Source organism: Eschrichtius robustus, chromosome 3, assembly GCF_028021215.1.
Source record: "Eschrichtius robustus isolate mEscRob2 chromosome 3, mEscRob2.pri, whole genome shotgun sequence".
In the NCBI taxonomy this organism is placed as follows: domain Eukaryota; kingdom Metazoa; phylum Chordata; class Mammalia; order Artiodactyla; family Eschrichtiidae; genus Eschrichtius; species Eschrichtius robustus.
In genome coordinates this window covers 90,289,271-90,314,297 of record NC_090826.1, presented here as the reverse complement: position 1 = coordinate 90,314,297, position 25,027 = coordinate 90,289,271, and the positions used below count along the sequence as shown (strand labels likewise).

At 35.0% G+C, this 25,027-nt stretch overlaps 1 protein-coding gene across 1 annotated transcript in view; it reads left to right on the top strand.

The window, feature by feature from the left end:
- Window positions 1-1,475: 1,475 nt before the first annotated feature.
- Window positions 1,476-25,027, top strand: part of OLFM3 (olfactomedin 3) — a 191,596-nt gene continuing 168,044 nt past the window's right edge. Inside the window, exon 1 of the mRNA XM_068538088.1 lies at window positions 1,476-1,643. Coding sequence (XP_068394189.1) covers window positions 1,575-1,643 — 69 coding nt within the window. The 5' untranslated portion in view covers window positions 1,476-1,574. The remainder of the gene's footprint in view (window positions 1,644-25,027) is intronic.

Genomic DNA, 25,027 nt, shown 5'->3' with positions numbered 1-25,027 from the left:
TTTATTTTTCTTCTTGTTATTGATGTTTTATGGGAAAAAAAGCCTCAAGTAATCATACACACATGCACTCATATTCATCATATCAGGATAAAAACAGATGCAATATGATGCAAATCCTTGGGGATTATAACTTTCAAAAGTATTTGAATCCTAATTGAGATTTCTTGAATTTAAAATATACATTATATATACATGAAGAGTTTTCAGTAAAAGATTGTAGAGATTTATACACAGTATGTGTCTGATATCTCAAACAATTTATCCTCTTCTTAATGTAGAAGAAATGCCCATATCTCTAGTTCAGATACTGTAGTCCTTAAGAAATATAACTTCTAGAAAAATCAACAGAAGACAAAACTCAAGTTGTATTAGAGGTGTAATTGTATGAGAGGGTGGTTGACAACTCTTCCCCATCTTTTTATCTTATGGAAAACACATTTTCCAGCTACAAAAAAAAAAAAAAATTCTTGAGTATAGTTAGGTGATGCAGGGTGTATGAGAAAGTTAATTTGTCATTTACTCTTTCTTTGCTCTTGTGAGGCAGCTACCTCTTTTCTTGAGCTCTAGAAAACAAGTATTTGGAAGCTTAGAAATAATGCTTTTCCCATCCCACTGTCCATCCATCACTGAATTCTACCTCAGGTTGACAGGGAAACTACATTTCTGGGTATGGCTGTGTGTGAGGAGGAGAGATTTCAGCTGTGTGGGGTCACTAGTGGAATATCCCATTTACAAGAAAAAAAAAAAAAAAGAAAAGAAAGCCTCTTCATTTATTTATGCGTAGTATTTTAGGTGACCAAAAGCCCTAGATAGATAAAAACACATGAGTATTTAACCAAATAGATTATTTCAATAGGCTAGTTATAAATGACAGTGCATATATGCATATATAATAGCTATAGACTGTGTACCTTGAACAGAAAATACACATTGATAGTCTGCATTGCAAACTTTCTTTAAAGCACTAAATACAATAACAAGTCCTCTGTCAATGACAGCAGACGATTCCAGGCACTATTTGTTTCGTAATCCTGTATCTAGCTGACTTTAATTCTCTGAAGATCAAGATACCAGCGAATGCTGAACTGGAGCAGGAGAGTCAATCCTTGTTTGGATAACAAATTTCCCACAAAATATCTCCCCAAGCCCCAAGGAGCTGTAGTGATGTCATATCCGTTGTCCAGGTCTCCACACCTCTCTCAGCTGTTACTCCCTTTATCTTTTTCTTGGGTCAAAACTTTTGAGGTAGTCTGGCTATATAGCCGCAGGAGAGAGAAGGTAAATTGGGGCGCGCGGCTTGGAGGACCTTCAGCACCTCGGTCAGCGACCACTGCAGCTCTATCCACTCCTAGAGCTCGCGGACTCCCAGCCCTGAGAATGCCTGCGGAATGATCGCCCCCCAGGGCGGCTGCCGCTACTGCTATCGCTGCTGCTGCTACTACTGCCGCCGCCTCTGTCTCCACTCAGCTCTGACTGGCAGGCAGAAAGTGCAACTGACGAAGGGCAAGGTCTCCGCAGTGAGAGTGGAGTGGCTACATAAAAGAGAGTAAACAGGGGCAAAAACCCAGATCAGAATGCAGGCGGCATCCAACCTACTCAATCTCCTGCTGCTGTCTTTGCTTGCTGGATTAGACCCTTCCAAGGTATGGGCAATATTTTAACTCTTGTTTGAAATAAATGTGCAATATGTAACAGACCGACCAAAAATGCATTTAATTGTGCAAAAAAAAAAAAAAAAAAAAAAAAAGCAGCATGAAAGACAGCTCTTCCAGCTACCTTGTGGTGTCTGGCGTATCCCCACTGCTTGGAAGATAACAAGGTGAACTACCCGAGGAATAGCTCCACAAGGTAGAGTCCCGGAGAGAGGGGGGAGGGACCAGGAGCGAATATAATGTGTATGGGCAGCGGGCAATGCGGCTCTTGGGAGAATTTAGCTTATTTGGTATCCAAGTGTTTAATGTTCTCTTCTGAAGTCGGACGGGTAATGCAAAGGACTTTGCAGTTAAAATAATGCAATTTGTAATCATGTATTAGGAGATGGTGAACCGTTTCTTTGTTGAAAGCAGAGAAGCGTTTTCCAGCTGATCCTGGTCAATAATCCTCCCATCGCAGACGTGCTGCGGTTTGTGTCCAAAACATTTGGGATGCTGCTTGTAACACACAGGGCAGAGCAGCAGAGCTCTACTCTCTGCCGTGGTTGAGAGGCATTGGTGAAAGGGGCTTGTGTTTGTTTCTCTCTTTTCATTAAGGAAATTACGGAGCACTGAGGAAGTTCTGATTACCAGTGTTAAGAAACAGGAAGTGAGAATCCTTTCAAACTAAGGAGGGCAATAGGAAGGATGAGTTGTCTCATATCTGCTGAACTCTGAAAATTATCCAGTACTGGCAATTAAAGTGAATGCTAACCTCTTCTGATAAAAAAATCAGAAAATATGGACAAATATTTTCAGCAGTGTATGAGAAAAGTCTTGAGCATAAAGTGAGATAATTTGAGAGCTTCAGCATTCTAAGAAAATCATAACTATCTGTAATCAGATATAATGCATCTAGTAAAAAGAGTAAGGGAATACAATTTCAAAAATTATTTTACTTCTTTAACTGGTCAAGAGCAATTGGACACAATAGGAGAAATGATGTCATGTTCTAAAACCATTTAAAGTTGTATTTTGGAATATTGTAAAGTTATTTTAAAATAACTGTGTAGTGTAGAGAAATTGTTTCTTTTCATACTTGAACTAAGATGTAACCAAGCATAGCCTAATACTGTGGTTGACTGAATATTTCTAGGCCTAATATAGTATATACTGAAAATTTAGAATCATATCATCTATGCTTATAATTATTTCTGTGTACTTTTCATATTTAGAGAGACCTGATAAGAATAAGATCATTTCCTTTTAAAGCTATGGTTGTGATATTAAGACAAAATAATAATTTTGGGATCCTTAATGGGATATTTCATACACTAAGGTGTATCTTTAAAGCATTTTACATCTAGGTACAAAGTGTTGATTCTGCTTTCGTATTTTTCAATCTTTTTATTTCATTTTTTTCTCTGGATCTATAGTAACATATTCCATTGCCACTCTCAGTATATTATGTTCGTTACAACTTTGAACACATTCTACTATATATCTCATATGAAATATTCTTGGTTAAACATTTTTAAAAAGCAAAGCTAATTACTGAGTTACTGAATAGAAAGTCACTTGACTTAAAATGAGTTTTATCATTCTTTAAAATGAATTCAGAAATGCAGAGCTTTACTAACAACTGCATGTTTCATTTGATTGTTCTGATATCTTTAAATGCACAAATATCTTCACTTCTTGTATCCCATTCTTTCCCAAATTAAAAATATATCAACAAAGAGCTTCTGATAAATATTGAGATAAATTCTCCAAATAAATGACCTATTTTTAGTCGTGATCTTTTTCTAGTATTAATAAGTTTATTTCCATGTATTCAACAACAGAAAACTTTTCTCAGACTTAATTTTGGCTGTTTGGTACAACTGAGCTGAGAAATCCAGGAAAGGAAAGGCATACATTAACTTTTCAAACTGTCCTTTTCAGTTTCTAGATATTGCAATACAGTATGCAAAGAACAGCAGATGGTATTTGTTATATACTACATATGACAATATAGAGAATATTAAAATGTTCATAGCAAGTGATTTTAATGTTGTAAAAAGGTCTTTGGACTAGTAGACAAATTTTGCTTTAAAAAAGTGAATAAAACTACTTTTGTTATGTTTTATCAAACTATTGGGAATCACAAAACTATATCATCTCCCCTCCCCCAAATCACAAACGGCACCACTGAATTCTCAAAATGATTGTCAATTAGGTTATGAAATAGAAATTTTCTCAAATTTTATTTTTTTACTAACTACTTAAAGGTTTAGACAATAAAAGTAACATCCATGATGCAAATTACGTTTGGCAAAATTGAAATTAAATTCCAATAATACAGTAGCACAAAAGACCACAGTTTGTGGACAAATAATTATTAAGTGATGAAACTTAAATATACAAAAATTCTAAACAGCTAATAAAAAAATTTTTTATAACATGTTAGGACTGATATATTTCAAAATCATACTTTTAAATAAATTCATTTAAGTATTCTTCTATGTTATTACATTTTATATTTATACTACACATAAATCATGCATGGATACACACAAACTGGCAATATAGTAGAGCTATTAAAATTGAATAGACTTTTTTAGGTATAGGATTGTCACATATATCAAATATTGGAAATCTAAATTTTAGAGCATGCTTATTATATATTAATTTATCTGAAACAAAAAGGCTTCTAACAACAGTACCAATTCCATTTCATGGAAGATTATATAATATTTATGTTTATGATCATTCTTCCTGAGACTGAAACTTACAGATCATATATGACGTTTTATAAAGTGCTTAGGTATCACCATCTTACGGCAGGATAAATGACTTGAAAGTCAATTTTATTTTTAAATTAAAAAAAAATGCCCAAACATTTATATTCACAGGATGAACTTACTTTCAGCATCCACTTACTTTCTTTTCTCTCATTTAATATACCAGAATATTGGTAAGATTAGTACTTTCTTTCAGTAAAGGAAGGCAATTCAATACTAATCAATTATTTGTATTTTTATATAGACAGATTATCAATTTTCCTCTCAAGAAAATCATGAGAATTATGTTTTCTTAATTAAAATCGTATTAACAAATTTCCAGTTCCATTTACAAAAACTCATAGGTATATCACTTTGCCCTTTTTAAGAGATATTAATTAATTTCATTTGTAATGGAGTATCTGAACTACAGGCAATATGCCAAATCATCATTCATCCAATAAGTAAATTAAGAAAAACCAAAAGCTTGTAAGAATTCAATTATTGCTTGGTTTAATAGAGAAAGGACTATTTCTGTGTAGGAAATTCCTGAGGGCGGCTGCTAGATGGCATCTCTGTGCTTTTAAACAGCAGGCACAGAGTTTAGTAATGACCTTGATAGTAGGAGAGTGAACCTCTTTTTCTTTTACAAGAAGATTTTTAGCAGACCATTATTTGAACATTATAACAAAACAGTAATCCCTTGAACCAGAACTGTGAATATCTCTGCTCTGCAACGCTGAATTATAAAGAAAGGAGGTATAAATGTGACTGTGCAGATTTCAAATAGAACATTTACACTGGAGTCAGACACTTGGGGAACAGTTAAAAAGAGATGACATGGGCATAGCCACACATTGCAGTGACTGTTATACTTTTAAGCAGTCATACTTGTGTAATAAATATATTGCAAAATGCCCTAGCCTGCTTAGATTGAGAAAGCATTCACTATCTCCTTACTTAGAAATATATTAAAGAACTTATCACCATGGTACTTGCTGACACTACAGACATAAAGTGAAACAATGACTCAGCAATAATCTTCAACACCAAACTGTTTTTTCTATCTAAAACAACTCAGCCAATTAGAACTCTTGCCTTAAATAAGACAGTTGCTTTAAGCCATATAAACACAATGGGAAGTAAGGGAATTTCAGTAATTATATTGTTATATGCTTCATAACATAATATACCATGTATAACTGCCTTTGTGTTTTGGTATTGCTAAAAACAAAATCATCAAAGACCTAAATTGGCTAGAGGTGGCTTTAGTACATAAATCTAGTCAAAGTTTCTTTTCGTATAACTTTAAAATGAAATTGATAAAAGCAAAAACAGCAATAGAAATAAACTAAGATCAGTATGAATTTGCTTTAAAATTCATCTTAAAAATCTATCTTCTCCTGTATCTCCTGTATGCCAGAGACATCCTCTGTACAACAGGATCAACTCAAATTAGAACAGGAAATATGGATCGATGGCATCTGGCAAGGATCTGTAATTACATACCAATAAACCCAGATATGGTAAAAAATGAAAAGCTCAACACAGCCCACCTATGTTTTGAAAGTGCAAATGACTTTGCTACTCTCCTTTTATCCCATCCTTCTTAATCCAATTAAATATTTAGTTTGGAATGTAAATATTCTTTCTTAACTCTTTCTCTTGGCAACCTGAAAAGGTTAAAATGGTACTGCGCTACTTTATTTTTTTAAAAAAATTCTTATTCCTTGTAATTTTGCAACAATGCTCTTTAGAAAATGACTATTGTGATGATCCATTCTCTGTTGGGAGCGAAAGCAGCACAAGAGTGAGAAACAAAAGGGTCAGGATTCAGACAAAAAATCCCTCATTTTTCATCCCTAATTTGCCACTGATATGTATATATGTGTGGTTTTATTATATATATATTATATAATAAATACTTGTGTATGTTTATTATATATTATATTATATAACAAATACACACACATATATAACTTTGGGAAAGGTATGATCTCAGTGCTCTCACCTGTAAAATGAGGAACCTACATGCTCTTTTTTAAATTTTATATTGGAGCATAGTTGATTTACAATGTTGTGTTTCTGTTTTGTAAATAAGTTCATTTGTATAATTTTTTTTAGATTCCACATATAAGTGATATCATATGATATTTGTCTCTGTCTGACTTACTTCACTCAGTATGACAATCTCTAGGTCCAACCATGTTGCTGCAAATGGCACTATTTCCTTTTTTTAATGGCTGAGTAATATTCCATTGTATTTATGTACCACATCTTCTTATCCATTCCCCTCTCGATGGATATTTAGGTTGTTTCCATGTCTTGGCTATTGTAAATGGTGCTGCAATGAACACTGGGGTACATGTATATTTTCAAATTACAGTTTTCTCTGGACATATGCCCAGGAGTGGGATTGCTGGATCATGTGGTAGTTCTGTTTTCAGTCTTTTAAGGAACCTCCATATTGTTCTCCATAGTAGCTGTACCAATTTACATTGCCGCCAACAGTGTAGGAGGGTTCCCTTTTCTCCACACCCTCTCCAGCATTTATTGTTTGTAGACTTTTTGATGATGGCCATTCTGAAGTTTGTTTTTTTTTAAACTTTGGGTTTATTTATTGATTGATTTATTTATTTATTTATGGCTGTGTTGGGTCTTTGTTTCTGTGCGAGGGCTTTCTCTAGTTGCGGCAAGTGGGGGCCACTCTTCATCATGGTGCACGGGCCTCTCACTGTCGCGGCCTCTCTTGTTGCGGAGCACAGACTCCAGACGCGCAGGCTCAGTGATTGTGGCTCACGGGCCTAGTTGCTCTGTGGCATGTGGAATCTTCCCAGACCAGGGCTCGAACCCGTGTCCCCTGCATTGGCAGGCAGATTCTCAACCACTGTGCCACCAGGGAAGCCCCTCATTGTAGTTTTGATTTGCATTTCTCTAATACTTAGCAATTCTGAGCATCTTTTCATGTGCTTCTTGGCCATCTGTATGTATTCTTTGGAGAAATGTCTATTTAGATCTTCTGCCCATTTCTTTTGATTGGGTCGTTTATTTTTTGATATTAAGCTGCATGAGCTGTTTGTGTAGTTTGGAGCTTAATCCCTTGTTGGTCGCTTCGTTTGCAAATATTTTCTCCTATTCTGTATGTTGTCTTTTTGTTTTGTTTATGGTTTCCTTTGTTGTGCAAAAGCTCTTAAGTTTAATTAGACCCATTTGTTTATTTTTGTTTTTATTTTCATTACCCTAGGAGGTGGATCCATAAAGATATCACTGCAGTTTATGTCAAAGAGTGTTCTGCCTATGTTTTCCTCTAAGAGTTTTATAGTATCCGGTCTCATATTTAGGTCTCAACCCATTTTGAGTTTATTTTTGTGTATGGTGTTACAGAATGTTCTAATTTCATTCTTTTACATGTAGCTGTCCAGTTTTCCCAGCACCACTTATTGAAGAGACTGTCTTTTCTCCATTGTATATCCTGCCTCCATTGTCATAGATTAATTGATCATAGGTGCGTGAGTTTATTTCTGGCTTTCTATCTTGTTCCATTAATCTGTAAGTCCGTCTTTGTGCCAGTACCATACTTTTTTGATTACTGTAGCTTTATAGTATAGTCTGAAGTCAGGGAGCCTGCTTCCTCCAGCTCCATTTGTCTTTCTCAAGACTGCTTTGGCTATTTGATGTCTTTTGTGTTTCCATAGAAATATGATATTATACACAGAAAATACTAAAGATGCTACCAGAAAACTATCAGAGCTCATCAATGAATTCAGTAAAGTTGCAGGATACAAAATTAATACACAGAACTCTCTTGCATTTCTATATACTAACAATGAAAGATTAGAAGGAGAAATTAAGGAAACAATCCCATTTACCATCACATCAAAAAGAATAAAATACCTAGGAATAAACCTACCTAAGGAGGCAAAAGACTTGTACTCCGAAAACTATGAGATGCTGATGAAAGTAACTGAAGATGACACAAATGGAAAGATACACCATGTTCTTAGATTGGAAGAATCAGTACTGTCAAAATGACTATACTAACCAAGGCAATCTACAGATTCAATGCAATCCCTATCAAATTATCAATGGCATTTTTTGCAGAACCAGAACAAAAAATCTACATGTTCTTAAAACTTCTTTGTTAAACTCTAGGATGGCTCTATGCTATAGTCAGTATGTGTGTGCCCCCTCCCCTTCCCACAAGTCATATGTTGAAACCTAATCCCAATGTGATGATATTAAGATATGGTGCCTTTGGGACGTGACTGAGTTATGTGAATGGAGCCCTCATGAATGAGATTAGTGCTCTTATATAAGACCACAGAGAGACAGCTCACTCTTTTCACCATGTGAGAATATAAAGAGAAGTCTACAACCTGGAAGAAGGAGCTCACCTGACCATGCTGGTACCTTGACCTTGAACTTCCAGCCTTCAGAATTGTGAGAAATAAGTAACTGTTTATAAGCTGCCCAGTCTGGGGTATTTTGTTATAGTAGTCCAAACAGACTAAGATATTCTGTTTAATACTATTTGATCATTCATTAAAAATTAGCAGATTCTTTTGTAGAGTATAGCGTATAAGATCATAAATTTGTGAGACCTGAGGGCTTCACTCTTATGACATAATCACCTCCCAAAGGTCCCACCTCCTTATACCATCACCTTGGGCATCAGGATATCAACATATGAATTTGGGGGGAGACAAACATTCAGACCATAGCAGTAATAGAGAAATGACCATTTCTATGAAAACAATTTCTTTGCTCTTTTCTCTTGGATTGCTTTTTCAGTCACTCTGTTTATACTGGTTTCCCTGCTTTTCTCAATAGAAACTTCTATAAAATCCTTGAAAAGACCTGACCCTTAATTAGACACAATAGCATTTCTCCTGATGCTGCTCATCCAAATGCAAGTCCACCTGAGTAACTCAAGAATTGATTCTCTCATACGAAGGGCAAAAATAGATGAGAGCAATTGTATAATATCTAGGATAGACCCTACCCATGAACAACTAATATTTAAGAAGAAATACACTATTTCAAAAATACCTGCACACCATACCTTAGTGAAGTTTAACTTTTAACTCACTTGTTACTTACTCAAGAGGTTGCAAACCATTTTGGGGAAAGAGGGGTCCAAGACACAAAAACAAAATAAGACCAACTCTATCAATAGTGCCAGTAATTTAAACGGTGCTAATAAAAATACTCAAAAATATTGTCAAAACAATAAATTTTTCTAAAAATACATCTTTTGTGCTTTAAAAACAGGTGTTGTAAAGCATAATCACAAAGCTATGACTTCTGTTATTCTCATACCAAGCCTTCAGCAGAATAAAAATAAATTCAGAGAAAAGGATCACAGATGCTGCTATCTTCATGCTTTTGCCTCTCCCTGGAAAGCTCTATCCTTCTTCTCCATATGTCAAGAATTTACCTATATTTTAAGATGCAACTCAAATGTCATTTCTTCCATAAATCCTTTCCTGACATGCCCTGCACCCCAGGAGGAGATAATCCTAATAAACTAAGAACTCCTATAAGAAAAGAATGATGTTTTATTTATCTTTACATCTACAGCCACTGGCACTGTGTCTGACACAGAATAGGTGTTCAATGAACACAGACTGCATTGTATTTCTTCCCCTCCAAGATTTATAAAACACTCTATTTCCAATCACTCTTACTATACTTACCACTTTCTTTTTTTAAAAAACTGGGTATTTATTATACTGTGTCTCCCCTACTAAATTATAATGTAGCTGAGGGCAGGCTCTGTGTCTTGATCATGATCTTATCATTTCCTATCTATCAACTAGCACAGTGCCTATTCAGATATAATATTCATCAACATTTGTTGAATGAACAAATGAATAGATGAAGGAAAAACGTTAAAATCCTAGGCTAAATGACTTATGGATATAATCTGTGTTTTTGGCCCATGCTCTCATCAGACAATATATTAGGGGTAGGGAAGTAAGACTAATTTTAAGAACCTTGTTTTTAAGGGCTTGGAATTCATATCAGGTTATTTATCTTGAAGAATGCTGCAAGATGATGTCTTTTTAAATTTTTGATTAATTTCCTGTCTTACCTCACCAACCTTAGTGCTATTTTTGACTTTTGGTAACTCTCTGGGATGCTACAAATTCAATACTCTTGTGAATTACTTGCTGTGTTTCATGATGCTTGCTGGCAAAGTTAGCATATCCTCTTATTTCTTGGTGTATGTATAAGTGTCCATTTTATTTGCATAAGTTTATGAGTCTAAACATTTTATTAATGTGTGCTTATTGTTTTGACTATCTTTATTTTATGTAATGTCTTGCCTTATTGGATAAATTAGTATATTACCCATATTTCTCCACCTCTTTTAGGGACTGAGTTATTTTTTTAAGGATCTAAAATATTCCATTGAAATTATTATCTTACTATATATTCTTATAATATCACAATAGAAAGAAAAGTAGTATTGGCTCCATATTTGTACTGCATTACTAAATGAGCACAACACTCCCAAAGAGAATAAAGTTAAATGATTAAAAGCAAATAGAAGTAGAGTTAGATTTTTCTGAATTAAATATAATCAGAAATTCAAATTTTTATAATTAACTTTGTAAGTTAAAATGCTCTGAAAAGAAATATCAGTAATAAAATTGTTTCAACAGCACAAATAAACAGCTATCTAGATAACTCCATAGGAAGGGCATAAATTGAATAGAAGATCCTTTTCATTTTTCCAGCTAAATTGAATGTGATTAAGACGCATTATCCCCTGATGATTTAAATAGCATTACTAGAGGGACCAGTTCCAAAAGGCAGGATTTCTTCAAATAGAGATCAGTACTGGATATGTTGATTCACTGGCACCAAAATGTCACTGATGAAATGTTGCCTTACAAAAGACGCCGTTGCTTCTGGGAATGATCTATGTCTATGGCTGCTTATGGAACTGTTTATCTGGTGAGTATTTTCACACCTACATGTGTTTTGGGGCATGATTACTACATCTTAGTGCATATTATTGTAGTACTAAACAAACTGAAATATTATCCAGCTCAAGACACACTAAAGACTTTTTACTATACTTGTTGTTTACTATTTATATTTTGCTAAAGATGTATTCTTCTTTAAAATAAGCTGAATGTTAGACCAAGTCAGGGAATAAAATGACTCTAGTTTGACTGCCATATACCTTAAAAGATTCCAGGGATAAGTAGGAGGAAATGTACAGAGTGCTATGAAGCTCATGCCAAAGAGGTAGTTAGTTATTGTAACATACAGTGACTCAAAACAGGGCATATGGGCTTCCCTGGTGGTGCAGTGGTTGAGAATCTGCCTGTCAATGCAGGGGACACGGGTTCGGGCCCCGGTCTGGGAGGATCCCACATGCCGCGAAGCAACTAGGCCCGTGAGCCACAACTACTGAGCCTGCGCGTCTGGAGCCTGTGCTCCGCAACAAGAGAGGCCACAGTAGTGAGAGGTCCGCGCACTGCGATGAAGAGTGGCCCCCGCTTGCTGCAACTAGAGAAAGCCCTCACACAGAAACGAAGACCCAACACAGCCAAAAAAAAAAAAAAAAAAAAGTAAAATAAATAAATAAATGTAAAATTATTAAAAAAAAAAAAAAACAGGGCATATGATACTTGAGAGTAAGGAATCAAGTGGGTTGAAGGAGTCAATATTTACTAGTAGTGCCCCCATTGGTGCCAAAGCATGATGACTTCCCTGTCAGGCAAAGCAAGAAAAGACTCCAAATCTAAATATCTGTCCTAAAATAAAAATGGATATTAAGAAGTGATGAAATTATAAATGAGCTTACATGCAGCAGGAAGGTGAAAACATTCAAATATAGTTAAAAGAAAAAGAAAAATTGAGGGGAGGTAAGCATTTATTTACACATCAAGATGCAGCTTTTATAGATGATGTATACAACACATCTGCCAATGCTTATTTAAGCATTTCAAGTGACGTTTATTGCCCCCTGCCAACACCACACACACACACACACACACACACACACACACACAAACTCCTACACAATGACTGCATTCATTAATCTGAGACCTGGATGCCCTTCTATTACTAACTGTTTAAAATAGGGTCTCTAATTTAGTTCAACTGATCTTTAATATCTCTTGGTAAGAAGAAATAGAAGGAAGAAAAAGGCATGAAAGCGTTCTTAAATACCTTTTCCTTTCTTTATTTGCATCTAAACACTGCACATAGAAATAAAATAGAAACATACTTCATTTTGTCCATTTGTACATGGTCATTGCTTTTGGAAAAGATACCTCTCAAGGGACTCAACCTAATTAATATTAATTTAACATGTAAAATGAAGACAAAGGAAGAGAGAAACCATATCAAATTCCAAGCAAATTATATAATAATTAGGAAATTAGAAAGTTCATAGTGGAGTGAACAGAGTACTAAATTAGGAGTTAGAAAATCTGAGGCCTAATATCAGCTCTGCAACTATCTAGTTGTATGGCTTTGGGCAACTCACTAAACTTTTTTGGTTTCCATTTCCTCATGTAAAAATTAAGGATGCTGAACAAAATGCTCTTTTGTATTGGGAGGTCATCCTAAAATGGGGCACATTCATCTCTTCTAAATGTAGTTCATCACCCTTTCATCCTCCTTCCTTCTGCTCACTGACTCTCAGATTGTTAAAATTAAGGATACAATCTAGGCTTCTTCTACTTTACTGCTGAAAATCAAAGTTATGTCATTGAGCAGACTATAACCATTCAGTTGTACACACGTAGTAACACAAAAAAATACATGTCAAAACGTATAAGGTCATTCCATATCCCAAGCATTACAGCATATTTTACATTTATTTTGTATCATTCCCTTTCATTAGCTTTAGAAGATTTAATGAAAAATAAATGAGTGAACGACATTGTGTATCTACTGTCTTTATCTGACAATAGTTAAACTAAAGAGACTCTTAGAGTTACAGGAAATATAAAGGCCATCTATTTTAATTCTGCATAAAGGCAAAAATCTCCTCTATAACATAACTGATGGATGGTTAGCTAGCTTATGTCTATGTGTTTCTAATATTGGGGAGTAGGATAGTATTCAAGTAATTAGACTATTTTTAATCAAAAATAATTATTAGAAAGTTTTTTTATTGAGTTATGACTTCCAATGATATCTTCTAATACTGAGTTACAATTCTTTATGTGGCTAAATATAGAAAGAAAAAAAAGTATATGGACTGTAGTAGACAGAATAATGTCCTCCCAAAGATGTTCATATCCTAATCCACAGAACTTATGAATATGTTACCTTATATAGCCAAAGGCAATTTGTAGATTTGACTAAATTAAGAAACTTGAGATGGGAAGATTATCCTGGATTTTCTGATGGGATCATGTAATCAAAAAGGCCGTTTTTTGTACAGCAAAGGAAACCATAAACAAAATGAAAAGACAAGCTATAGAATGGGAGAAAATATTTGCAAATGAAGGCAACCAAGAGATTATCTCCAAAACTTACAAATAGCTCATGCAGCTCAATATCAAAAAACAAACAACCCAATCAAAAAATGGGCAGAAGACCTAAATAGACATTTCTCCAAAGAAGACATACAGATGGCCAAGAGGCACTTGAAGAGATGCTCAACACTGCTAAGTATTAGAGAAATGCAAATCAAATCTACAATGAGATAGACCTCACACCAATCAGAATGGTGATCATTAAAAAGTCTACAAACAATAAACGCTGAAGAGGGTGTGGAGAAAAGGGAACCCGCCTACACTGTTGGTGGAAATGTAAATTGGTACAGCTACTACAGAGAACAGTATGGAGGTTCCCTAAAAAACATAAATAGAGCCACCATATAATCCAGCAATCCCATTCCTGGGCATATATCTGGAGAAAACATGGTTCGAAAGGATACATGGATCCCAATGTTCATTGCAGTGCTGCTTACAATAGCCAAGACATGGAAGCAACCTAAATGTCCATCAAGAGAGTAATGGATAAAGAAGATGTGTTACATATATACAGTGCAATATTACTCAGCCATTAAAAGGAATGAAATAAAGCCATTTGCAGCAACATGGATGGACCTGGATATTATCATACTAAGTGAAGTAAGTCAGACAGAGAAAGACAAATATCATATGATATTGCTTATATGAGGAATCAAAAATATGACACAAATGAACTTATTTACAAAACAGAAACAGACTCACAGACTTCGAAAAAAAACTTATGGTTACCGAAGGGGAAAGGTAGGGGCGAAGGATAAATTGGGAGTTTGGGACTGACCTATATACACTACTATATTTAAAATAGGTAACCAACAAGGACCTACTCTTTAGCACAGGCAACTCTGGTCAATATTCTGTAATAACCTAAATAAGAAAATAATTTGAAAAAGAATAGATATATGTATATGTATAACTGAATCACTTTGCTGTACACCTGAACTAACACAACATTGTTAAACAGCTATACTCCAATATAAATCAAAAAATTTTTTTTAAACATACAATTTTTTTTTTTTACAAAAAACAGTCCTTATAAGAGGAAGGATTGATGCTCAGAGTCAGAAAAAGAAGAGAAGATGACAGAAGCAGAGATGAGAAAGAAGCACTTTAAAGATGCAGGAAGGGGCCAAAAGCCAAGCAATGCAAGCCACCTCTAGAAACTGAAAGGCCAAGAAAATGGATTTTTCTGTAGAGTTTCCATAAAGGAATACAGCCTTGCTGACATTTTGATTTTAACCTCATAAGATTTATTTCAGACTTCTGCCCTCCAGAACCATAGGATACTAAATTTGTGTGTTTAAAATCACTAAGTTTATGGTAATTTGTTGTAGCAGCAACAGGAAATTAATACATTAGTCTAGATGATAATAATTAATATGTAAATACAAAATGTAAGTAAGCCAAATAATGCTAGTCTGTACTGGTGAATATTAAGATTAGAAAGACCACAGATATGAAATTACAGTGAGGTCTAAAAATTATAAAGGTAGTATAGAAAGTAAAAATCGCTTACTAAAGAAGACTTACTAGATTACACATAACCCTAACTGAATTACATGATAGGTTACTGTGTCCCCTAGTTGATATTTATAAGACACAAAGTGATGTTTGTTGTTGTTGTTAGGTAAAATCTGCCTATAGAATCTCACCCTCAACCTAAGAATTGAGTGGATTTCATTTCATGTCTTTGCCAGCATAGGACTTTTTAAAAGCATTTGATTCCAGATTCTTTGTCCTGGATTTATAATCTATGGTGAAAATACTAACTCTCTACCAATAAATGATTCAGTAAAATGATGATGACAGCTCCTTCTTTTTCATCAGTCAAATTTGATTTACTAAAGACATTGGCATGTCTTCAGTGCTGATTTTGAAAGCAATTTTGTTTAGAGAACCAATGCATGTTACACAAATAAAGGCACAGTCAAACATGATGATTGCTTAGTAACATTCCACATACTATAAGCAGGATCCACCCTTTTTACATGCAGTCAAGAAAAACGTTGTTGAATTTGCTAATTTAATTCTAAATAATTGAGATTTGTTTTTGCTTTAAGAAAATTTGTAATATGAGAAAATAATTAGTCCAGAAATGAATGATTATCAATGATCTTAAATATCACACATGATAAAGTAGTTCATTGGCATTCATACTGTAATAATTTTTTCAACAAATACTCATACCTGACACTGTTCTAGGAGCTGGAGATAAAAGCAATTTTAAAAAGGCACGGTTACTATTCTCAAAAAGATCTTAATATTTTCTACTGGAGAACTCATATAGGTATACTAATAATTGTAGTACTGTAATATGTCCTATAACAGTGACTTGTATGGGATGCAAGTAGGGCATAGAGAATGGACATCTTCAGTAGACTGGGACATAAAAGAAAATTTCCTGAGGGAGGTGATGCTTAAAGGAAGATCAGCTGGGCAATGAAAGGAAAAAGATGGGTATTCCGTTAAAAGGCAACAGCCTGTATGAAGTCACAGAGATGTAAAAGAGCATGTGAGCACTAAAGAACGTTTTTATGTGACTTAGCTCTTTTGCTGCTAATCATATGGGAAGTAAGAGAAGCTGATGCAGATGAAAAACAAAGAGAACCATTGGTGGCATTAAATTCTTAGAAAAATGACTACCTAAAGGGTCTAAGACTTAACCTGACCAGATTTTTAAATATTTCTGGACTTTAATTACCTTAACCCAAAACAAAAAACAAAACAAAATGTAGTTACATTAGAGTCCTCCAGAGAAACAAAACCAATAGGATGTATGTGTGTGTATACACAAACATATATTTATATAAAAAATATATGTGTACATAATACAGCATACATCATATGTAAAAATATTTATTTTAAGGAATTGATTTATGTGATTTTGGAGGCTGATAATTCCCAAGAGCTGTAGTCAAGAAGCTGGAGACCCAGGGAAGCTAATGGTGTAGCTCCAGTCAAAAAGACTACAGACTCAAGACATAGAAGGAGCCAATGTTTTAGTATGAGTCCAAAGGCAGGAAAAAAAATTGATGTCCCAGCTCAAAGGCAGTTAGGCAGAAGGAATTTTCTCTTACTCAGCCATTTTGTTCTATTTAAGACTTCAACTGATTGGACAAGGCCCACATACATCAGGGAGAGCAATCTGCTTTACTCAGTCTACCAATTCAATTGTTAGTGCCATCCAGAAACACCCTCACAGGCACACCCAAAGTAATGTTTGATGAAATATAGGTGCACCCCATGGCCTAGTCAAGTTGATACTTAAAATGAGTCATCACAGTAATAAAATTTAAAACAATCTATATAGCTATATATCCAAGTGTCTCTGTATTATATCTATCTATCTAATCCCATCTCTATCTACCAGGCTAGTTCTGTAACCATCTACCTATCTTAATTATCAAAACAGAAATTACTGAGAATCCCAACACATATCTTACCCCAAGATCTCTACAATTTTATTTTGATTATCTGTCCCTGCCTTGTCCATTTCACGCTGATTGGGCTCCCATGAAAGTCGTGACTGAAGATTCTTTGAATCATGGATTGCATCACCACCACCATGCGTGAAAATTATTATTACTCAATTATTAAAATTATTGTAAATCCTTTGGTCACAAGTCTTGTCAGGATAGTTTCCCCTAAGTAAATGATGTATTATATTTTCATCTGGTTACTAGATGATTTTGGCTTAGTTAAACCAGTCTGCGATTTAGCATCACCTAAAATTTTTAGTCAAGTTGCACATTGATTTCAAATTCTATTGACCAAGGACTTCCCTGGTAGCACAGTGGTTAAGAATCCACCTGCCAATGCAGGGGACATGGGTCCGAGCCCTGGTCCGGGAAGATACCATATGCCACGGAACAACTAAGCCTGTGCGCCACAACTACTGAGGCTGCACTCTAGAGCCCACGAACCACAACTACTGAGCCCGAGTTCCACAATTACTGAAGCCCGCACACCTAGAGCCCGTGCTCCACAGTAAGAGAAGCCACCACAAGGAGAAGCACGCACACCACAACAAAGAGTAGCCCCTGCTTGCCACAACTAGAGAAAGCCCGTGCGCAGTAAAGAAGACCCAACACAGCTAAAAATAAATAAATAAATAAATAGATTTATTTTTTTAAAAAAAAAACCTCTTCATTAAAAAAAAAAAATTCTATTGACCAGTTTTTTTTTTCATGATTCAAAGCTTATTCATCTTGGACTAAGAGGAATTTCTTTCTTCTGTCTTTCTTGTTTTTCCTTTTCCCTCCTTTTCCCCCTCCTTTCTTCCTTCCTTCCTTTTTCACTTAATTTCTTTCTTCTTTTCGTCTATTCATTCCCAAAATACAATAAAACCCCATCATAATGTTAAAATTGAAGCCCCAAAGTTCAAAACATGTAAAATGGGTTGCCATGTTGCAACAAAGGCAACAAAATGACTAAGGTAAGCCTGTTATAGAGGTTTGGAGCCAGTCACTGATTGCATGACATGTGCATCACTAGGGACTTGTGAAAGATTTTCAATGTAGTTTTAGAATGTCTGCCATGTACCTAGAACTATCTGGAATCTAAAGATATAGCAGTGATCAACAAGACAAAATCTCTGCCCTCAACACTACAGACTAATAAAAAATAATAAACAAATAAATAAGCAAATGTATGTCACAAAGTAATACATTATGTGGAAGAAAAACAAAACAAAGAAGAGTGAGAGGCAGTGGCATGTTGCGGGGTAGCGACAAATAGGTTCCACAGTAAATGTGCTACTTGAGCAAAAACATGAAGAAGGTGAGGGAGTGAACTACACAGATATCTGGGAGAAGAGAATTCCAAGCAGAGAAAATTTTAAGTACATATTTAGAAAAGCAAGAGCATACATGGCAATTTTGGGAAAGGGCAAGGAGACTAGGAACAAGGAAATTGAGCAAGGAGAAGACTAACAGAAAATGAGGCCTGATCACGTGGATCCCTGTAAGTGGTTTGTTGGATTCTGAGTGGGATGGGAAGATTTTAGTGGGTTTTAAGCATAGATGGGCATGAAATACATTTGTCTTTATAGGACCACTTTGGCTGCTGTGTGAAGAATTTACTTCTAGTGTTAAGGGAAAAAGTAGAGAGACCAGGTGGTATAAAAAACTAAGTTAATGTTTATGGTGGCTAATAGAATGTGTGAATGCACTAGAAATTGGTTATGAAAGGTTGTTGACTTAAGCCACTGGAAACAAATATGCTTCCTGAGATGCAAAAAAAAAAAAACACTGGGAGAGGAGATCAGGAATTTGATTTTGGACATGATAAGTTTGATATGTCTATTAGACATCCAAGTAGAGTTGCTGAGTAGGCAGTTGGTATTTGGAGTCCAGTAGAGAGGTCTGGACTGAGTAGATCATTTTGGGAATCATCAATATCTAGACAGTATTTGAGTCGGTGAAACTGGAGGGGATCACCAAGAGAAGTAGCCGGACCACTAAGCCTCAAATATTTAGAGCTAAAAAACTGAGGGACAACCAGTAATATAGACTGAGATGTAGTTCATGAGACAGGAAGAAAACTAGAAGAAGATATTGTCCTGAAAACAATGTGAAGAAAATGTCTCAAGGAGAAAGATTTATTAAATTACTAAATTATCATATGCTTCGTATGGGCTAAGTAGTATGAAAATTGAAAATTATTCATAGTCTTTAGAAATGGAAATCATTGATGACATTGATAAGTGGTTTCAGTAGACAGACGGTGGCAAAATCCTCATCCTAATGGACTCAATAAAGTATGGAAGAAGAGCAATTTGAGACAACAGATATAAACAAGACTTCCTAGGAGTTTTGCTATGAAGAGAAGAGAAATTGGGTATACCTAGAGGAGGATATGGCATCAGACATGTTTGTTTTTGCTGATATCTAAAATTAGATATAGCACCATGTTATAATGCTGATTGGAATAATCTATGAGAGGTTAGTTTTAAATAGGAACACAGAGAATTCTATGGAAACAAGTAGAAAGACAAAGTATATGTGTACAAATGCTGTTGGTAGTTTAGATAAGGAAGTGCAAGCACGTGGAAGCTCTCTTGTAATTGCTTTTCTCTTCTCAGTGAAGAAGAAAGCATGGGCATCAGCTGAAAGTGAGAATGAGTTATTGGTAGACAAAAAGAATGTCCTGAAAATTAGGAGCAACGAGGGCTTTTCCACTGCCAGACTTAGTGGTAGAGGAGTGTGGCAAAGGGCTTGAGATTACTTTAGAAGCAGCTATGTACTCAGAGGAAAACCTGAGATTTCAATAAAAGTGAAAAGGTGAAAGAAATTTTCAGGGAAGTGAGTAGACATGAGGGAATGTCACTGTTGATTGATTGTGAGTTTCTCATATGTTGCTGTCTGCAGTAAATCAATAATGACTCTTTCATGTACACTGAAAGACAAGTCTGAGTTTTCCCCAGGAACTAGTTATTTTTTCACTGACTTTATGAAAAGGTTTAGCAAGTTCAAATATCTCCAGATGCGGAAAATGTGCAAAGCCATAAACTAGTTGGAGGGCATTCAACAAAGATTATAGTAGAAAGTAGAAAGATGTGTCACTCCCTTCCCCCTCACTCTGGGCCAGATTTATCTTAGATGTCACATCGTACTTGAGGGAAGACTCATCCACTGAGCCTTAGAAGTTGATATGGTACAACCAGGAAAGAATGGCAAAGCTAACAGCAAACAGGGTTAAATATTTTAACTGTAATGGGTCAAAACTCTATCCTGAAAATTACCTTGGAATATTTTTAAAGCACTACAAGAAAGTTGTCTCACTGACTGATATGGGGGCTATCAGTTCTAAAGGGCAATTTTCCAGTGTCCAAGAGGACATGTTATTTCAGCCTCAAACACACAGATTTCGAAATCTGGGTTCACTTTTGTTTCTTCCATAAATCCTGAAACCAAAATAAAGTCTTATTTCAGTGTACTACATTAATGGAAAGAAATTTGTAGTTTGTTATATTTAGCAATTTACTTCTGGTCTAGCATATGCTTATAAAGACGCGGCTCACATATGGCTCTTAATCAATTATACGATGTCTTTCTAATTATCCAACAAACATAAAAGAAGAAAAATGTTAAGTTTAGTTTTATGTGACTAAAGCAAAACAAAAACCAAAAACCAAAAAAAAAAACCTCTGTGACATTCTTCTCATTTCCCTTGCTATTGGATGACAGTACAATAGAGTAAAAAGAATGTGTAAGGTAATGTAATGATGTTGAACTAAGAAATGGGAAATGGAAAATGAAAGCATGTGCCTGTGTATGTGTGCATGTGTATTTGTGTATGAAAAAGGAAAAGCTTCATCTGGTAACTACTAGAGTAAAACCTCAACAATTGAAACTAATTACACCAACTATGGAAGTAAGTGAACAGCATGAATTACAAAATATTTATAAATGCAGTTTATTTCCAAATCACATAATAATCTAAGTTAGTCCTACAAATTTTACTTGAATCTTGCCTAAGAGAGATCTTTAGAACCTATTACAAAAATAGATGAAATGACTTTCAAATTATCCTATCAATTGAATAAACAGGAGTGATTTAAATTTCCCATCAAAATTCCGTTTACATTAAAAAAAAGCTTGTTTCCTGCCTTCCTTACCCCTCTTCTTCCTTTTATCATCTTTAAAATGATAAAATGTCATCTTTAACCTGTCACAATTATTACATGGTCCAAATGACAGGGAATTGCAAAAAATAATGTTTATTGATTGAAATTGTAATAAATTACTTGTCTGGCTTGAAGCATGTTACTTCTCTCTAGATCATACATTTCTCAGTAATACAGTGGGGAAAATAATACCGCCCTCATGGGACTAAGTGAAGGTTAAATAAGATAATCTTTTGAAGCACCAAGTCCAAGGCCTGGCATTTAGTAAGTGCTAAATAAATAGCTGCTTATTTTTCAGTAAATCAGTGTTCAAAAAATATTGCTTGTGCTATATGTCCTACTTCTTAATTAAATGTGCTAAATTTGTTACCTGACATTACTCATCCAGTTTCTCTTACCCAATTTTACATTATTCCCAGTATATCTTAGGAAAACAGAAAATACATATTCCTTTCAGAAACTCTCTTCCTGCCCCTGCCCTCATCCTCATAAAGTTTAGATTATTTTTTGAAACAGTGGTGTGGAAGTGTTTATATTTAGGAGACCGAAAGAGAAAAGAGAAAGTAACATTCTTCAAAACAGAAAAGGCTATGCCTTTAGGAATAAATCAAGAGCACAGTTATTTTAAAAACTAACAACCAATGATTTGCCATAAGGGTTGACAAAAGAGGGGTGGAAGGAGGGGATTTTATATGTTCTATCTTTACTCACTTACAGATCGTCTCTGATCTCTTGAACACTGCTTGTTGGTATTAAAAATCATTTGCATAAAGTAGGATAGAATTGGATTAACAAATGGCCCCTAAAGTCCCTTCCAATTCTGAGACGTATTTCAATTCAACAAATCTTTGCTAAGCACACGTTCAGTTCATGCCCCCTAGATGCTGTGATTTTAGTTTGTTCCAATCTTCTATGCACTTTTTGTACTCATGGATTTATCCAGAATCATAGTAAGTGCTCAAGGAAAAGAAAAATACAAACGGATCTAAATTTCAGTTGATTGTGGTTCAGCTCTTTAGCAAAATCGAATATATCAAAGAACTCAAAGATTAATTAGATGCCAAATAAAGTATCGGTTATTTAACCAAAAAAAATAAAATAAAATAAAGACGCCAGAATAGAATAAAATTGGTTAGGTTACTAATTATGCAAGCCTTCTCCAATTGTGCTTTTTTACAAGGTGGAAACGGTGTGGGTGCAGCTAGAAATCAGCAATAATCTGTCCAGTCATGGGCATCCATCCAGTGATCAGATGGTCACTACAATCCACCTGGATACATATGATTCTCCTACATATAATATCAGGTCACAGTTCCCTAAGTGGAATTTAACCACAAAACAGAGTAATTTGAAAATATCTAATTATATATTAGGTAAATTTATTTTAAAAGCCTAATGAAAAAGTTAAAAAAAACCCACAAACTGCTAATTACATATTGACTGCATTGTGTCCTAGCATTTTGCGGACTCTATCTCTTAATCTTGTATTCTTTTCTGTCCTCCCCTTATTAATTTTTCAAAGAACTTAAAATGTCCCTTTGGAACTTAATAATGTCTACTAGACTACAACTATGACTATGCTTTTGGTAACTTGTAGCAAATTCTTAAATCCTGCTTCCCATTCCTCCTGTACTTTCCTTCCTTCATTTCCTTTTTTTTTTTTTTAAGCTCTTTCTGTCATTTTTATATATTATTTTTACCCTCCTTTTTCAACTCTCTGTATATGTATATTCCAATGCTCCTGGTGTTCTCCTAAATATTTTTTTCTGGAAGACTATACCTTCTATGCAATAACATTCTGCTGCCTTCCTCTTCCTTTTGCTGTCTCTTTTTATTAACTTCCATCTGTATGGAAAAAGCAATCTCTTATGAAATCATTGTGTTACTTGTTGTGTTGCAAGCATTAATAAGTGGTTTATGTTTTCTGTGGTAATGGTCACTTGCAGTTCCAAATGACATTTCTGTTGGCTGAAATGAGACTATTTTTGTCCTCAAGAAACCTTGATATTCTGGCAAAAAAGACTGGCTGTAAGTCAGAAAGCCACCAGAAAAATGGTTACTTTAGGAAACAAAGCAAATTATTTCAGATATTTTGTGAATCCCTCTACCTACAGGAAAAAAATGACATATTTCAAAAACACAAAACCTTTCAAAAATGTTTTACTATTAATTCTTTAATGTCCAAAGGATATTGCTTATGGTTCCTTACAGGCAAAAGCATCAGTGCATAGATAATAAGTTTAAATTCATTTTAAAAACTAAAAGCATGTGTGTGATTTAGCTGATAATTACTTTCTAGCCATGGGACTATGTAGGTATGTTGCTGTGCCACTTTAAATGTTAATCTAAATGTTATCCGACAATATCCACACCACTGTCCCCAAATAACAACTATTTGCCTGGGAGAAACCTGCATATGTTGTTAATTTAGATAACTGAAATAATTTGCTTTCTGTTGAGCAGGGATGCTTTACTTTCATCTGTAAAGCACAACCCTCCATGGAGCATATAATGATAACCTCATACTGGCTTCTCATTGGTTGAGGTAAAGTCACAATCAACTCACTAGACAAGTTCCATGGTAAGGGGGATTGAGCCAGAGCTTTTCTCATGTCATCAACAGTGGCATCAACCACATGAACAACAACAAAAACACGATGTTCTATTATTGAATTTCCTCCTTTGTGAAAGTGAGAATGAGGGACCTGAAGAACAAATAGAGTTGTTTCTCATTCCCTATTTATCCTACATCTTATTCCAGGGAACATGCTTCAAGAGCATGTTAGGACAGTCCCTGTTTCATGGGGCTTACAATCTAGTTGTGGACAGAGACTGAATCAAAAAGTAGATAAATAAATAGCACGACAATGTAGCATTTGCAAATTGTCAAGAGACTAACTCAGGGCACAAGCATGAGGAGATGGTAGGGTTATGTAGCATTAGTGGACACAGGATTAGATTAATCCTGCACCTTGCATCAAAAATCCCAACAGAAACATAATAATAAATTGACAGGATGTTACAGGTCCTTATCACCTAAATAAAAGGAAATTTAAAACATCTCCACAGTGGCATAAAGGTAAAATTATGAAAGGAGAACCACTGTTGCAACATCCAAAACTAAAGAAAGTGAGGGTACCACTGGTGCAACTGAAGCGTCTGAACCCTGAGGCGCTACCTCTGTAATTCTGAAATTACAGAGCTGGGAGATGATACCAAAATATTTAGAGCTCCTAAAAATAGTTAGTTATGAGCAAGCTGATTTTAAACAATGTATTTGTATGGAAATACTCAAAACCCTAGAAGACCCATTTATCCACTTATTAAATCATGCATTTGTGCACAAATTTATTTCACAAACCATTAACGAGTACAACAGTAAAATGCTAGTCATTGGAAAAGCAGCATGAAACACTGACACTGCAACAAGTAAAAATAATCTGAGCAACAACTTCTAATTTTGACATATACTTTCCGAGCAACTATCATGTGCCAGGTACT